Source organism: Toxorhynchites rutilus, chromosome 2 (genome assembly GCF_029784135.1).
Source record: "Toxorhynchites rutilus septentrionalis strain SRP chromosome 2, ASM2978413v1, whole genome shotgun sequence".
In the NCBI taxonomy this organism is placed as follows: Eukaryota; Metazoa; Arthropoda; class Insecta; order Diptera; family Culicidae; genus Toxorhynchites; species Toxorhynchites rutilus.
In genome coordinates this window covers 299,160,071-299,178,420 of record NC_073745.1, presented here as the reverse complement: position 1 = coordinate 299,178,420, position 18,350 = coordinate 299,160,071, and the positions used below count along the sequence as shown (strand labels likewise).

Sequence of the window (18,350 nt, the reverse complement as noted above, 5' to 3'; positions counted from 1 at the left end):
GGAAATGGGAATGCTTCCAATTTTCATCAATTTAAACTATATACTATGGGATTGTAATGTATAGCACATCAAACAAATCTTAGGGAATTTCCGATTCGATTGGTATGTAAATCGCCAAAATCCGTTTACGGCAAAGATAGTTAGTTGTTAACGTTAACTTTATTTCATAAAAACGTGACCTGTTTTCTGATTTTTCACCCTTAATGAAAGACGTAGTTCTACGTCAAAACTGAAAGATATTGATTTTTTTTTCTTTCCGATGTTTTTGTTCGAAGCATCTACACACACCAAAATAACAATATGTTTGTAAATATTTCAAATGCTTTAGAATGATGTATATATCATTATCTAAATAGAATGTTCCGAAAGTAGTGAAAAAATATCTGCATGGTGAGTACGAATTCTAGTTTGAGTCACTGTATATTTAATTCTCTCAATTTCATTAATTCAGCTATGCACCGCATGCTGGCTCTGCTGTCACCTCAATTTCAGGTAAACATACCGAGACTGGCGGATCCATGCAAATCATTCATGTGGATTCAAAATTCTCCTCGACTGTCATAACAAAGTGTCATATCGTGTAGCACATGTGTTTACAACATTTCACGTTTGCCTCGTTAGAACAAATTTAAGAAAAGCTCCGGTAGTTCTGTATATTATCAGCACATGTAAATCTACTGTTTTCAATCACACATCTTGCACATCAAAATGCCCAGATCCAAAAGAGATAAAAAAGGTACATTTTGATCTATTCATTTTTATTTAATGGAAGTACTAACCAAACAATATGTTCATCGCACCAGTGTCACTGACCAAAACGGAACGGAGGAGCCTGTCGGACAAGCAGCAAATCATCGAGGACATACAGGAAAGTCGACGGAAGTATGACAGCATATATCTCTTCTCGGTGCAGAACATGAGAAACAGCAAATTAAAGGACGTTCGAACGGCCTGGAAGAATTCGCGCTTTTTCTTCGGCAAGAACCGAGTCATGCAGCTGGGGTTAAATTTCGTTGGTGAAGATGACGAGGACGATGCAAAGTTGGGAAAGGATCTGGAGAAGCTGCGGGAACAGATGGTGGGTCAGTGCGGACTGCTGTTCACCTCGGATAGTAAGGAAACAGTTCTGGATTGGTTCGATTCGTACTCGGCGGACGAATTCGCGCGAAGTGGTTTTAAGGCAACTAAGACCGTCAAGTTGGCGGCCGGTGGGTTTAGTTTTGTTGTGTCATATGGAGGATTTTGCTAATCATGTTTACTTCCTGTTTTTAGGTCCGCTGGAAGAATTCTCCCACGCAATTGAACCACATCTTCGATCGCTAGGAATGCCAACGAAGCTGGAGCGTGGTATCGTAACGCTGTACAAAGATTTTACAGTTTGCGAGAAGAATAAATTGTTAACACCAGAGCAGGCTCGGATTCTAAAGTTGCTGGGGAAGCCAATGGCCAAGTTTAAGGTTATAGTTAACTGTTGCTATACGAAGGAAAATGGTTTCGAGGAGATAAAGAAGCGCGATATCACAGTAACGAAAAAGGTGAAGAAAGTACTAGACAAAAAGAAGCCCAAGAAGAAGGTTGATGAGGATGCTATGAGTGAAGATGAGGAAGAGGAGGACGAGGATGCAAGTGATGATGGAGATGAGGATGATGAGGAGATGGAACTTGATGAAGAGGGAAGCGATGAAGATGAAGCATAATTTTTAAGTCTAGCGTTAAGTTGATTCTAAGATAAAGTTATCTTAAACAAAATAATGGTTGTGTTTAGAATATATTAAAATTGACAATATTCATATTTGCCTTTCAGAGGGAAGGGAATTCTACTGACGACGAGTATACAGTTCAGTATATATTGCTTAATTGGCAGCGATATACTGGGAGCTGGACAGCGTCGCCTCACGACCTGTTGAACACTATTACATTGTAACGGATAGTCTTAGCTCTGTCGAAGCTATCCGTTCAGTGAGGCCGGAAAAGCACTCGCCGTACTTCCTTGAGAGAATACGAGAAATTTTGAGTGCTTTATCCAGACGCTGTTATGTCATTACCTTTGTCTGGGTCCCTTCACATTGCTCAATTCCGGGTAATGAGAGGGTTGACTCATTGGCAATAGTGGGTGCAATTGAAGGCGATATTTATCAGCGTCAAATCGCCTTCAATGAATTTTATTCTTTAGTCCGCAAAAATACCATCGCTAACTGGCAACGCAAGTGGAATGAAGATGAATTGGGTCGGTGGCTTCACTCGATTATCCCTAAGGTTAGCCTCAAACCATGGTTCAAAAGTCTGGACTTGAGTCGGGACTTTATTCGCACCTTCTCCCGACTCATGTCCAATCACTGTTCGTTAGATGCGCTACTCTTTCGTTTCAATCTTGCCAGCAACAATCTCTGCGTCTGTGGTCAAGGTTATCACGACATCGAGCATGTTGTTTGGTCGTGCGAGGTGTAACTTGTCGCCAGATCGAATTTAGGGCTAGAGGAAGGCAGCCCAATGTGCCGGTGAGAGATGTGTTGGCTCGGTTAGACCTTGATTACATGACCCAAATATATGTTTTCGTTAAAGCTATCGATCTTCGTGTGTGATTGTACCTATGTCCTTATACCCTCCTTTTCATCCATTGCGAGCGATTGGCCCCCTTGGTATAAACAGTAAAATAAGTTGAAATGTAAATATACTATAGATTTTTTTTTCCAAAATATATTTTTTATTTAGGCACATGTGGCGTTAGCCTGACGGCGCCGGGAGTCCAATATTTTGACAATTTTTGTCTTACAACTATGTTAGTAATATGTAACCGATTACTCGCGGTTGGCTCGAGGTTAGTATTACAAGTGTTCTCATAATTGGTATGTTGCAGTCTTCGATGCTCTATACGTGTGCCCGACACGGGCTACTTCCTATTGGGATGCAGCTGACCATTAATCAGCAACGCCCCCCTAGTCTGTACCCCATATCTAGCGTGGTGCGTCTTTCTCGACTCGAGGAATCCAAGATAGAATGGTCACTAGCCGGCGCAATCATCAGCTCGTGTAGAGTTGTCATGAGCGGTACAACCTTTGGCTCTTGTTGAATGATCAGTGGACTGCACAACCTTTGGCCCGTGCATCTGTAAAGAGTGTGTGTATGTATTGCCGCGACTAAGTAAAAGTTTATCGAACGGATAGGAGGGATATGAAACGGGGACACAACGAAGGAAACATCATTAAACGTTGACATCGGCGTTTCTGAGGAACAGGTATAGATGAAGCAGAAGATCAGGATCCCGGCTACCTAAGATATCCCGGACGGGGATATCCGATTGTCTGCCTTGTGCTCATGGAACCGGATACACGACCAGACAACATGCTCGATGTCGTGGTAGCCATCGCCACAATCACAAAGATTGTTTGCTGCGAGCCCAATGCGATAGAGATGCGCGTTTAGGTTGTAGTGATTGAACATAAGCCGAGATATCACGCGAATGAAATCACGACCGACATTCAATCCCTTAAACCAAGCTTTCGTCGAAACCTTAGGGATAATCGTGTGTAACCAACGACCGAACTCATCTTCACTCCACATGCGCTGCCAACTAACTAGTGTGTCCTGACGAGGAATGTGAAAAAATTCGTTATAAGCAATTTGCCTTTCAAAAAGTGTGCCTTCTGAAGCGCCCACCTTAGCTAGCGAGTCCGCTTTCTCATTCCCCGGAATCGAGCAATGAGAGGGAACCCATGCTAAGGTAATCTTGAATAATTTTTCGACCAAAACACTCAATAGATGTCTTATTCTTGTTAGGAAATAAGATGAGCGTTTATCAACTTTCATTGAGCGGATTGCCTCTATTGAGCTGAGACTGTCTGAAAAAATAAAATAATGGTCGATGGGCAATGTTTCAATGATCCCTAATGCGTAATATATCGCACCCAGTTCAGCGACATACACGGAACAAGGATCTTTGAGTTTGAAAGAGGCACTGGAATTTTCATTGAAGATGCCGAAGCCAGTGGACCCGTTTATGTATGAACCGTCAGTAAAGAACATTTTATCAGATCCAACTTTCCCATATTTTTCCGAAAATATCGACGGAATAACATTGGAGCGTAGGTGATCTGGGATTCCATGGATTTTTTGTCGCATGGACAGATAAAAAATGACAGAGGAATTGCAGAGGTATGGGAAGCAAACTTGGTTGGAGATGCCTGGTGAAGGGTACACGTCGTGGGTAAGGTACTCATGGTATAAAGACATAAAACTTGACTGAGGAGTCAGCTGGAGTAGATTTTCGAAGTTATCAATCACCAATGGATTCATGATCTTGCAACGGATGAGAAATCTGTAGGATAATTCTGTGAACCGAAGAGTAAGCGGGGGTACTCCTGCCAAAACTTCGAGACTCATCGTATGTGTCGAATGCAAACACCCCATGGCTATACGCAAGCAACGATATTGTATCCTCTCCAGCTTGAGAATATGAATCCTGGCAGCTGATCGGAAGCAAAAACTGCCATATTCTAACACTGACAATATCGTTGTTTTGTACAACTGAATGAGGTCTTCTGGATGGGCACCCCATCATGTTCCGGTTATTGTTTGGAGAAAATTGATTCTTTGCTGGCATTTCTGTTTCAAATACGCAATGTGTCTCCCCCAGGTACATTTAGAATCAAAATATACACCCAGGTATTTGAAAAACATAGAGTGTTGGATCGTTTTGCCGGATAGGTAAAGCTGGAATTGGGCGGGTTCGTGCTTCCTAGAAAAAACGACCATTTCAGTTTTCCCCGTAGAGAATTCGATACCCAGCTTGAGGGCCCACGTGAACAGATTGTTCAGGGTATCTTGCAACGACTTTTGCAGTGCGACGGGATTAGTACCCGTTATGGAAATAACTCCATCGTCTGCAAGTTGTCTCAGCGTGCAGTCTCTAGTTAGACAATCATCCATATCATTGACGTAAAAACTGTACAAGAGGGGGCTTAGGCAGGAGCCTTGCGGTAGGCCCATAAAACTGTAACGAGAAGATTTTGAGTTGCCATGAGAGAAATTCATGTGCTTTTCTGACAGTAAATTGTACAGGAAATTATTCAGAATTGGTGAAAGTCCACGATTATGAAGCTTGTCTGAGAGAATTTCCATGGAAACTGAATCAAATGCCCCTTTGATATCGAGAAAAACGGAAGCCATTTGTTCTTTGCGAGCAAATGCGATTTGGATTTCCGAAGATAGCAGCGCGAGACAATCATTCGTCCCTTTACCTCGGCGGAAGCCAAACTGCGTATTTGACAGCAAATTGTTCGTTTCGACCCACTTGTCTAAACGAAGTAGAATCATTTTCTCTAACAATTTGCGAATACAGGATAACATTGCAATCGGTCTATACGAGTTGTGATCGCAAGCCGGCTTGTTGGGTTTTCGTATGGCTATCACTCTCACTTGTCTCCAGTCATGCGGGACAATATTCAGCTCCAGAAACTTGTTGAACAAGTTCAGCAAACGCTGTTTTGCCAAGTCGGGAAGATTCTTCAACAAGTTGAATTTAATCTTGTCCGACCCCGGAGCTGAATTGTTACATGAGAGGAGGGCAATTGAGAATTCTACCATCGAAAAATTCTCATAATCGCATTGGAGCGGAATATCGCGTACGACGCTTTGTGCAGGAACAGAATCGGGACAAACCTTCCTTGCAAAGTTAAAAATCCAACGGTCAGAGTATTCCTCACTTTCATTGGTATGGTTCCAGCCACGCATTCTCCTAGCCGTATTCCAAAGAGTACTCATAGCGGTCTCCCTTGACAAACCATTGACGAACTTCCGCCAATATCCACGCTTTTTTGCTTTAATCAGACCTTTTAGTTTGGCTTCTAGAGCTTGGTACTTTCGAAACCATTCCACTAATCCAGTTTTCCTGAATTTTTTGAAAGCGGATGATTTTTCAAGGTAGACCTTTGAACATTCCTTGTCCCACCAAAGTGATGGAGGACGACGTCGGAAAGTGGTAGCCGGTACACGTTTCTTTTGAGCTTGAAGTGCGCTATCGTAAATCAAACTTGATATAAAATTATACTCTTCAAGGGGAGGAAGTTCATGCATCGAAATGATTGCTTCAGATATTAATTCTGCAAATTTTCTCCAGTCAATATTCTTCGTGAGGTCATACGCAATATCGACTGACTCACTAGATTTTGATTCATTGGCGATCGATAAAATTATTGGTAGGTGATCACTACCGTGGGGATCTTGGATTACCTTCCATGTGCAATCCAGGGATAATGAAGAAGAGCAGAGAGATATGTCTAGCATGCTTGCCCGTGCAGGAGGGTTGGCTATCCTAGTTGCTTCCCCAATATTTAAAACTGTCATGTTGAAGTTGTCGCACAGATCATAAATCAACGTGGCACGGTTGTCATCGTAGAGTGACCCCCATGCTGTTCCATGGGAGTTGAAGTCACCTAAGATTAACCGCGGCTCCGGCAATGCCTCGATAATATCAAAGAACTGATGGCGGCCTACCGTAGTCCTGGGAGGAATATATATCGAAGCAATTCAGAGTTCTTTGCCATTGATTTGTATCTGGCAAGCGACAACTTCAATGCCTGTAATCGATGGGATAGTGACTCTATAGAAGGAGTGACGTTTTTTGATCCCCAATAGTACGCCACCAAACGAGTCGTTACGATCTAGGCGAATAATGTTGAAATCGTGAAAATTCAGCTCGTCGGCTGAACAAACCCATGTTTCACAGAGAGAAAATACATCACAGTTAGAACTGTGATTAAAAATTTAAATTGGTCTAGTTTAGGGATGATACTTCTGCAATTCCACTGTATGACAGTGGTCAAATCCTTGACCTCTTGCGCTGAATTAGGCATCGAGGGAAATGAACGCTGCTAAAAAGCCACATTTTTCTTTCAAAAATGTTCTCACAACCGGAAGCAAACATAATACTATGCTTTTAAGAGGATCATTTATATTTAAAGCATTTAAAATGTTATCCACAAGGTCTGAAAGCGCAAGCAGGCCAGGTAGTGGCTGTTGCTTCGACCGCGAAAATGGAACAGACGTGTTCGTTGTTGTTCCGGGAAGTTCTGAGGACCCCTGGTTGGTAGCATGACCACGTAAACCGGGAGGTACTTGCTTCGGCCTATTATCAGCACGTTCAGTTCGAGGCTTCATTCCAACTTGGGAAGTTTCGGTATTCTTTCTGGGGAGTGATGGAAAAGAAGTAATTTTTCTTTTCCTGATGGCACCCTGCGATGTACCGGAACATCCGGCATTGGGAGCGTCAGCAACAGGCTCGTCGTTCTGCAGAATGGAGTAGGGATTGTCCTGTGTCGTTGGCACGGAACTCTTAAGCATTTCTGCAAAAGTCCGCTTGGAACGTTCCTTTAAGGAACGCTTGAGTTTTTCCCCTCGTTGTTTGTACACCGGGCATTGAATAAGATCATGAGGAGTCCCGCCGCAATGAAGACACTTGTGCTCTTTCGCGCAAGAATTCTCATCATGGCTCTCTCCACAATCTGCGCAACGTTTTTTATTGCAACAATAGGCGGCCGTGTGACCGAGTTGCATACATTTGTTGCATTTCATTACCCGGGGTACAAACAATCGAACAGGTAAACGAAGTGCCCCTATTGCAACTTAATTTGGAAGGAACCCTCAAAAGTCACACGAAAAGAGTTTGTCCGATTGAGAATTCTTTTGTCATTTTTATGTGACACAGATTTCAGTCGATCGCATGCAAGAATCTTCACAGTTTTTAGTGTGGAGTTCTTGAAGCGACCGACACCATCGATTATCTCTTTTCGGGTCAAATCCTTTTCGGTTATTACGCCGTCTATTTCGACGTTGCAACAGGGTACGTATACACGATACTCAATCGCAAAGAGGTCGCAGCGCGTTATTTTGTTCGCTTGGGTCCTGCTTGAGACGACAACTCGTAGTTTGTCTGGCCCCATCCGTGTAATTTCGGTAACGTCAGAAAAATGTTGAGTTAGTTCCTTCGAGATACGAATGACATTGAGAGGTTTGGATTTTCGTCTAAAGTACACAATGAATGGGCCTTTGGAGCCTTCAGGGTATTCTTTAGGACGAAAATCCTGTTTCTCGTCGATTTCCTCATCTTCGGAACTATCAACTTCGTAAACAGAATTTTCTACCTCAATTTCTGCTTCATCCTCCTGCTCTTCAGGAGGAGGTTCGGTATCAGAAATATTCAATTGCGTCAACGGGGGGTCCTTTCCGCCCTCAGCCATATTAGAAAAATCGGCCAACTGTTCGATATGAACAGAATATAATAATTATCAAAATGAATAAGTAAAAAAAAAATATAAGGTTATGCTGCGGATAATATTTATATTAATTAATTTTATTTATATAAAATTCTAAAATGAAAAAAAGTTCCAATAAAATTTCAACGGTAATGTAACCAAGAAAAAATAGACACCCCTAATGCCAACGTTTGCCGATTTGGTAAACACACAGATGAACAATGGTGTAAATCGAGCACAGATGGTAGAAGGAATGATAGGAGGACAAAAGAAAAATAAACTTATACTTGCCGCTGCTGTGTGGCGTGTGTGATAAATCTGTATGAATTGTATCCTCTGCGTCTCGGTCGCGCACCACTTTGAGCTTCGTTCTACTCGCAAGCGCAACCGATGAAAAAAAACACAGTCTGATTCGATGTGGAAAAAAAACACCTTTGTTGGATCGTTTCGAAAGCCTATCCGATCTACTTGCGAGTTATCGAACGAATGACAATGAAATGTTACAATGAACAAGAAATGTTCATTGCATCGTATCTAGAACGACGACACCGAAAGTTCACCTCAGAGAGCCAATAGGTGAACAATAGATATACGAATAGATTTAAGAATTGAGTGTGATCATCAACATTGTAACAATTCCCTTATATCCCATCCCTTTCCTGAAAGAATATGTCACCCTCTTAACTCGAGTAAACCGCGAGTAATCGGTTTTCCACCTTACTAACCATAGTGTTAGGAAAATTGTATATGTATAGTTTTAAAAAAAATATATTTAAGAATTCGGCTCCTTTAAACTAATGTAACTGAGCCTATAAAAATAAACGATTTATAAAAAAAAAGTATACAGTCTATCGCAAAATTAAGTATACACCTCATGCGGCTTTGTAATTTTTTTCAAATAATTCAATGCGACTCATATTTATCGTTAAATTGATCCATTTTACTCTCATGTAGTGGTGAGAATAAATTAAAATTGTCATATTTGTACTTCATATTTCATATACAAACAAAAAATCTACATCTAAAGATAGGTTTAGAGTTCCCGTGAACGTGAAGGCGGACAAACACTTTTTTGTTAATAATTCATCAGTCCATATATAAAACGCGAGTAAAACATCTTGAAACGATTGGAAGAAACATTTTCTAGTTGAAAAACATGTTCAAACGCAATTCATATTGATAAAAATAAATTAATTCAATATTTCACAACGATTCTGAATTTCCACCGTGAAATCGAGATGTTGGTGAACTCACCATAGTTCACCGACTTCGGTGAACGTAAACGTGAAAACAGTGGTGAATATAGACGTCAAATTATTTCCACGTTCATGTTCACGTTCGAATGTCCCAAGGCATTCTGAAAATTATTTCACCGCGAACTGTAAAAGGATATGTTTAGCAATTCTCAAGTTTTCAATGAAAATTTTGATATGGATGCAATTTCATTCAATCGGATCTTTCCGCGGGTTGAAAAACTTCGTTGCTTCGGGTTGATTCGTGAACAACTGTATATTTTATCCGAATTACTTTATTGAAGATCGATGTTTATTTACTTCTCCTTTACTGCCGAACTTTTAATATGAACGTGAACGTGAACATAATCATTCTATTCACCACGATTTTTTTTAGTTGTTTGTTCGCAATGTAGTTCACCGTGAAATGATCGTACTATTCCACCACCTGTTCAAGTTCACGTTCACGGGAACTCTAAACCAGACTTTAAGGCAGGCTTAGAGTTCCCATGAACGTGAACGCGAACAAACACTTTTTTGTTGATAATTCATCAGTCCATATATAAAACGCGAGGAAAACATCTTGAAACGATAGGAAGAAACATTTTCTAGTTGGAAAACACATTTAAACACAATTCATGTTGATAGAAGTGGATTAATTCAATATTTCACGACGATTCTGAATTTCCACTGTGGTATCAAGATGTTGGTGAACTCACCATAGTTCACCGACATCGGTGAACGTGAACTTGAAAACAGTGGTGAATATAGACGTCAAAATATTCCCCCGCTCATGTTCACGTTCGAATGTCCCAAGTAGTGATCCCCGATTTTTGAAATTAATCGTTCATCAGCTAATCGAATAGTTTTCAGCAGTTTGTTATTCGATACGATTAATCGATCCAAATAATCGATTAATCGATTTATCGCAACACTGAGAGAAATAATTAGTTAGACTAATATTTCTCGTTTGCTAGAAAGTCATATGGAATCAAAAAAATGTTCAATGCCTGAAAATCAATTATTATCCTTTACTTTCCCCTAAAGTCGTAAACGAAGCTCAATTCGCGTTGACGGCATTGAGCTTCATTTATGAACTTATGGGAGCGTCAACAATAATGATTGATTTTCAGGATAAAACTGCAGCGACCGTACGTTTTTTTCTCTCTGCGTTTGGATCGATTAATCGACGTAAATTATTCTTTCGCTTCGATTATTGGTTGTGCAGTATTCGTTCGATTAATAATCGATTTCTGTAGGAAGTATTCGATTAATCGATTAATCGAACGATTATCGGGGATCACTAGTCCCAAGGCATTCTGAAAATTATTTCACCGTGAACTTTAAAAAGATATGTTTGGCAATCCTCGAGGTTTTCAATGAAAATTTCAATATGGATGCAATTTCATTCAATTGGATCTCTACACGGGTTGAAAAACTTCGTTGCGAACTTTTAATATGAACGTGAATGTGAACAAAAACATTGTTTTCACCACGATTTTTTGAGTTGTTTATTCGCAATGTAGTTCACCGTGAAATGATCGTACTATTACACCAGCTGTTCATTTTCACGTTCACCGGAACTCTAAACCAGCCTTTATACTGTGGGAACCAAATGCTGAACCTGGAGCACCGATACTGGTTTTCTCCACATTATCTTTCTTCCATCGTATTCAAAGAGATTGGTTTTCGGCTTATCCGTATAGAAGACCTTGTTCCAGAACTCCTTAGGTCTGTTCACACATACATTAGCAAATTATAGTCAAACCGACCACGTCCTGCATGCCACCACAGCTCGCGAAGTGTGGCTCTCGCTGAAAAACTATCACGCACGGTCTTCGCTTGCCACAAAGATTCATGTTTTGCGGAAGCTCTTTCGGCTGTACCTGCCGGAGGATGGAAATATGGCCGATCATTTGGCACAAATCACGCAACTGGCCAACCGAATGTCGAACATGGGAGATCCACTGAAGGATTACTGGTTGGTTGCCATCATCCTGTCAAGCCTGAACGAATCCTATGACAGCTTGATCACAGCGCTCGAGAGCCGTCCCGAGGCTGAGCTGACGTTGGAGTTAGTGATCCCCGATAATCGTTCGATTAATCGATTAATCGAATACTTCCTACAGAAATCGATTATTAATCGAACGAATACTGCGCAACCAATAATCGAAGCGAACGAATAATTTACGTCGATTAATCGATCCTTACCCAGAGAATAAAAAAGGTACGGTTGCTGTAGTTTTATCCTGAAATTCAATCATTATCCTTGACGCTCCCCTAAACTCGTGAAAGAAGCTCAATGAATTCAACGCGAATTGAGCTTTGTGTACGAGTTTAGGAGAGCGTAAGAGATAATAATTGATTTTCAGGCGGAACGAACACTTTTTGATTCCAGATGGCTTTCTGGTAAATGAGAAATATTAGCCTAATTATTTCTCTCAGTGTGACAATTAATCGATTAATCGATTATTTGGGGCGATTAATCGCCCACAATTCAATCGACGAAAAAAACATCGACCTAACAACGACCGTAGCGCTGTTACCTATTCACGATGACGACGATTAGGTATCGACATCTGGATACGGCATTAGTTTGTATGAGGCAAACTATTCTCTATCATATTAGTCGGCCCGAATCAGTTTATAATTGCTAAAATTTGTATGAAATTTTTTTCTTGGCATAATTTTTCCTACTTAAAGTACGTTGTCATGACCCTAATGTAGGAAAGAGATGTGGTACAAATAAAAATAAATAAACATTCACCGGATTGAGTACTTAATTCATAAGCGTAAAGAAAAAGAAGAAAAATATACCCCTAATATCTCCCCTTGTATTTCGATGGGCGGGTGAAACGAAAGAATATCGTCGGGAGGGAAACATAATGAACGCCGCTATATAAACGGCCGCGCAATTTCGAGCGAGCTAGAGACGAATGAACTCTCAGAGTTTAAAGTCTCTCTAATTCAATACCTTCCTACCTTCCTTCGAGCGAGCTCATTCTTAACTTGGATGCAGAAGAACACACAGTGGAAAGCAGCAAAACCAACTTTTCGGACATTATCCACGGGCACAGCAGCAGCAACAGAGGAACCGACCATTTGGACAGTAGCGGAGCACACATCGGACAACAGCAGCAGAGGATCCAACCTTTTGGACAGCAGCGGAGTGCGCATCGGGCAGCAGCAGCAGAGTTCAGTCGTATAGTAGCGGAGCGTACTTTTGGGACAGCATCAGCGGAGCACACATCGAGCAGCAGCAGCAGCGGAGTACTTTTCAATCGGCGGAAGGAAAATCGTAACCAGACAGCAAATATGATGTCCGGATACGACACCTAATTTGAATTATTTTCTATAGACGTTCAGATATTCTCAAAAAAACTTGTCATTATAATATAAAATTATCTCAAAACATATTTTTTTATGACGTTTTTTCACCACTTGTAGGCAATGGTGATTTTCACTTACATAGAGTACTAATTTGATTAAGGAAAAATCATGTTCATTCATAATTTTCATTTTAAAAGTATATTCATTCCTTCTGCAAATCCATACTGTCATGCCTCTTCCCCAATATCGTCAACGCGAATAGTTCGTTAGTCGAAAATACTGAATAATTAAACAAACTAAATGGCGTCACTGGTGGTTCTTTTTTCCACTCCGCTAAACTGTCATCTCAAACAAAAACAAATGGATCATACAACTGGTGAGTATGAAATATATTTCGGCTTTTTAATTATTAATTATTTTATCTTGTCTTATCAGCTATGAATACATTCGACTCGTTTGCTTCCATCAATCGGTAAGTGAGAAAGATGATTTCTCCCATCACCACAGTGCGGATTTCCACTTCTATCACAGCAGCCAACAACATCCGTTTTCCTGCTGCAGTAACCTCCAACCCCTGTTGGCAATGCCGGGGAACAGCATTAACAGCAGCAGCAGCAGCAGAATTTGACCATGGTATGGTATTGCGAAGAATTTCCCCATTAGAGGTTCCGTGCTTCGCGCACATTCAAAAATCCTGTTCAGACACGAAAACTCAACGACAAGGAGGTATTTATCAACTTGCTCAGCTGAATTACCACCCGGAGTAACCCGAATGCACTGATTCCGTTGTATAGTAGAATGAAAATAGACGAGGTAAGCGAACGTAATCGCATGATATTTTAATGTTCGCATTTTTATCCGGATCATACAACTGGTGAGTAGGGAATTCATTTCTGCTTTTCACTTACTAATCATTTTATTTTGTTTCAGCTATGAATACATTCGACTCAATCAATCGGCGAATGAGAAAGATGATTTCCCTCATCACCACATTGCTTATTTCCACTTCTGTCACACCAGCCAACAGCATCAGCTTTCCCGCAGCAGTATCCTTTAAGTCCAGGGTGCTATTCCGGGGAACAGCATCAACAGCAACAGCAGCAGGACCTGGCCATAGTATTTCGGGCAATTTTCCCCATCGGAGATCCCGTGCTTCACGCACATTGAAGAATCCTCCTCAGCCACATATCTGTGTCATCAAGGGCAAGGAGGTATTCATCAATGTACTCAGTCGGATTTGAATCGTCAATCCAGACAACCCGGATGCACCGATTCCATTATATACATTATTATTTTTATTATACATGGATTTTTATTATTTTTTTCAATAAAATGATTAAAATCGATCAATGTATTTCCTTTTCATGTTTCATAACAAACCAATACAAACAAGAGACGATCAGTGTTGGAAGCAGCGTTACATGCAGGTCGACGCCTTGCACATGTTGGCAAAAAAGTGGCGTCAAGTTGTTCGATGAATGCATATGAAAGGTCGATAAATCGATTGCAAGGTGGCAGCATTTAAGGTCGATTGTTGACATTTCATCGACCCAATCTTGGCAGGCAAAACGGATTGTGGGAAATTGCTGAAAAGTATTCGATTAGCTGATGAACGATTAATTTCAAAAATCGGGGATCACTAGTTGGGGTTCGTAAAAGGGAAGCTGCTCGATGAGTGGAGGAAGCGATTGGAGAAATCCGGTGGAAGCGGCAGGAAAAGTTTTGAAGACACAAGTGAATCAAAAGAAACCGGAAAAGAAGAAGAAAGAAAAAGTGTGGAAGAACAGTGAAAAAGAAACTGCTAAAAATCAGAAGGCAAATATAGTGGTTGAACATGAAGAAGCTGCTGAGGTGTGTCTGGCTGCTGGTCTGCAGGCTGGTGAATCCGGTGATGTCGTGTGGTACCTGGATTCGGGAGCGACATCACATATGGCCAGTGATGCATCGCTTCTTGAGAACGTTATAAAAGTTAATACGACTATTAGTCTTGCTGATGGGAACAAGATCGTTGCGGTAGGAGTTGGTTCGAGCAGATTCCGTTCGCTGGACGGAAACGGCAAGGAAGTACCTGTGACTGTCAAGCAAGTTTACTCCTGCTTTGGCCGGGAATCTACTATCGGTCAGCAGACTGACCGACGAAGGCTGTTCTGTCTTGTTCAACAAAACCGGCTGCGAGATCCAGAAGAACGGGAAGTTTTTGCTGAGTGCTAAGAGAAGTGGAAATTTGTATCGGCTGAAACAAGCAGTAGAGAATATCGTCCGGAAGGGTCTCGGAACCGGCCTGAATTTGCAGGAGTGTGATGTGAAAGCTGATTGCGGAGTATGCTATGAGGGAAAAATGTGTCGTGCGCCGTTTCCAAGCCAGTCCGCGTCTACTTCCAGCGCTGTCTTCCAGACGTCGTCCATACCGACTTGTGTGGGCCTCTGGAGGTTGCGACACCGAGAGGGAATCGTTTCCTGATGACGATGGTGGACGATTACAGTCGGTATTGCGTTCTGTACCTGCTGAAGAACAAGTAGGAAGCGGTTGAAAAGATAATTGAATATTCGAGGATGATGCAGAACCAGTTTGGCACCGTACAGCCCGCAACAGGTCCCGTTCTGAACGGAAGAATCGCACGTTGCAAGAGATGATGCGATGTCTTTTGATGGATGCTGAGATGGATAAACAATACTGGGGAAAAGCAGTTTCAACAGCCAATTTCCTGCAGAACTTACTGCCGACTGCTGCGACCGAAGCTACGCCGTTCGAACTCTGGTGGGGTAAAAAGCCAAACTATTCCTTCCTGCGAGTGTTTGGTACGGAGGCGTACGTCCACGTGCCGCATAAGAAAAGACGGAAGTTTGATCCGAAGGCGCGAAAGATGGTATTTGTCGGGTATGCCGAAGGAAGGAAGGCGTATTGGTTCCTGGATCCGGCTACGAACCGAATCACTTTCAGCAGAGATGCTTTGTTCTTTGAGCTGACTAGTACTACTCACGAGGAGTTTCAAACTGGTACGAACTTGACTGGAGGAGCAAATGCCACGGCGCAGTTACATGCCTTCGGTGAAGAGTTCGTTGATGACGCGGTATTCTAGGATCCGGAAGAAATTGCGGAGCAAGAGAACGGAACCGACGACAGCAATTCGTTCCACAGTTCAACCGAGAACGAGCCTAACTTTAAGGGGTTTGAAGAAGAAGAATTTCTCCGTCGATAGTCGCGTGCCTGCAAAGCGATTCCGCCACGTCGGCTGCTTGAGGAGATCTGCTACTTCCAGGCGGCGGATGATGAACCACAGAGTTTTCAAGAGTTTTGTCCGGTTCTGATGAGGCGGAGTGGCGAGCTGCAATGAAAGAGGAGCTGGAGTCCCATGATCGGAACAGCACGTGGGAGCTCACCGAATTTCCAGCCGGTCGCAAAGCGGTAGGCTGTCGGTGGATCTATAAAATCAAAAGAGTTTCCGGAAACGAGATATAAAAATAAAATATAAATATAAATTAAATATAAAGCTCGCTTAGTAGCTCAGGGCTACACCCAGAAGTACGGGAAGGACTTCGAGGAAACGTTCGCTCCTGTGATCAAGCAAACCACCCTTCGGACTTTATTGGCAGTGGTATCTCAACGTAATCTGACTCTTCGGCACCTAGATGTTAAAACCGCATACCTTAGCTGAGGAGTTATATATGAAACAAACTCCTGGCTTCATCCAGGAGGGTAACGAGCGGCTTGTGTGTAGACTACGCCGTAGCATCTACGGGTTAAAACAATCAGCCAGGTGCTAGAACCAGCGTTTACACGGCGTGTTGCGAAGCTTGGGATTTACGCAAAGTGAAACGGATCAATGTCTCTACACCAAGATCGTCGGTGGACTGAGAGTCTATCTGCTCGTATATGTCGATGACATACTTGTCGCTTGCCAGGATTCTTCGGAGATCGATCGAGTGACCAAAGCATTGAGTGAGAAGTTCGACATAACCGAGTTATATTGACAAAATCGTTGCTAGATTCGGGTTGCAAGATGCCAAGACTGTCAAATGCCCGATGGATATCGGGTTCACTTCATCGATAGATACCAGCTCACCATTTCCAGACAACACGACCTACCAGAGTCTTGTGGGCTCCCTGCTTTACGTCGCTGTGTGTGCTCGCCCAGACGTCACCGTGAGTGCATCGATCCTTGGCCGTAAGGTGTGTGCTCCTACAGAAAACGATTGGTTGGCGGCAAAAAGAGTACGTTATCCGTATCCGTTATCTCAAGTCAACGAAAGGGGCTAAGCTGCTGTACAAGAACAATACTGAAGGACTGCTAGGATTCTCCAATGCCGATTGGGCTGGCGACAGCAGCACTCGTCGGTCGACCACGGGATATGTATTTCTCTATGCAGGTGGAGCAATATCGTGGGGCAGCAGACTCCAGCACTGCGTCAAGCTCAGTTCAATGGAATCTGAGTACCTGGCGCTCGGAGTGGCCAGTCAAGAAGTTGTTTGGTTGAGAAGGCTGCTCAGTGACATGGGTGAAACGCTGGACGGACCAACATGCATTATGGAAGACAACCAAGGATGCATCCAGTTCATTCAATCAGATCGAATCAGTCGTCGCTCAAAACATATTGAAACGAAGGAGAGATATGTTCGAGAGTTGTGTGATCAGAGGGCTGTTCGGCTCGAGCATTGTCCCACCGACCAAATGGCGGCTGATCTGCTAACGAAGCCGCTTGGACTGTCACCAACGAAGGATAGCGGCGGCAAATGGTGAGTAGTGTTGGAAAGTTCACCACATGCCGGCAGCATCCGTGCCTCCCTCGTACCTCGAGTCTCAACTTAGACTACGGAGAGAGAAATAAAAACGTTTCTATAAATTTCATTTTTATTCGTGTTCAATGTCCGATTTTGCCCAACATTGGACCATCATTTGGACCATCATCATCATCATCATCATCATCATCAAAAAAACAACATTCACCTTTCAGATGAAATAATTTTCACGGCCAATACGACCTCTCAGATTGTTCCTGTATGCTGCTCTCCGGATAGTATCTACGCTGAGAGGTCTTCCAATGATGCCGGCCACTTCGGTAGTCAGTTTAGGAATGTTTTTTATAGGGTTCTTTCGCATAATTACTCGTTCATCATCGGAAGACAGGATACGTTTGTGTCTTCTACTCGGGAGATTTTCCATGGTTCCTTCGTATTTCCACTTGTTTATGATTTTATTTGCTGTAAAGTGAGTTCTTCCGACTATATCTGCTATTTCCTGCAATGTCTTTCCACGACAATTCATACTTATTATCATTGTACGTGTAACAATATCTATTTCTTTCCTCTAACCTGCTAATTTGAAAAAAAAATGCAAACATTAATAAAAAATAAAAACCAACACTGCCCAAGCAATGGTTAAATGTTGATACCAATCACTGATGAAAAAAGGACGCTAATTCGCAAAGAAATTTATTTACAAGACTAATTTGTTCGGATAAATTTAAGGGGTACACTCAATGTTGCGATGCCTAGAATAGAGATTGTTTTAAATTTTTAGGAATAAACAATTAGCAGAGA

At 42.1% G+C, this 18,350-nt stretch overlaps 1 protein-coding gene and 1 long non-coding RNA gene across 2 annotated transcripts; both read left to right on the top strand.

Moving 5' to 3' along the window:
- Positions 1–549: 549 nt before the first annotated feature.
- Positions 550–1,752, top strand: LOC129769201 (mRNA turnover protein 4 homolog). The gene is made up of 3 exons (XM_055771307.1): positions 550–736; positions 804–1,208; positions 1,273–1,752. Exons 1-3 carry the CDS (start codon positions 709–711, stop codon positions 1,695–1,697), a joined length of 858 nt encoding a protein of 285 aa, XP_055627282.1. The 5' UTR covers positions 550–708; the 3' UTR covers positions 1,698–1,752.
- Positions 1,753–12,423: 10,671 nt separating this feature from the next.
- Positions 12,424–14,114, top strand: LOC129769208 (uncharacterized). The gene is made up of 3 exons (XR_008741836.1): positions 12,424–13,187; positions 13,247–13,685; positions 13,742–14,114. It is a non-coding gene; the product is annotated as an uncharacterized LOC129769208 (long non-coding RNA).
- The last annotated feature ends 4,236 nt before the right edge of the window (positions 14,115–18,350 follow it).

Bases quoted from the DNA above. Each gene is read 5' to 3' on its own strand.
- LOC129769201 (XM_055771307.1), top strand. From the start codon at position 709: ATGCCCAGATCCAAAAGAGATAAAAAAG. The intron at 737-803 runs GTACATTTTGAT...TCATCGCACCAG, and splicing joins ATCCAAAAGAGATAAAAAAG to TGTCACTGACCAAAACGGAA. The intron at 1,209-1,272 runs GTGGGTTTAGTT...TCCTGTTTTTAG, and splicing joins GACCGTCAAGTTGGCGGCCG to GTCCGCTGGAAGAATTCTCC.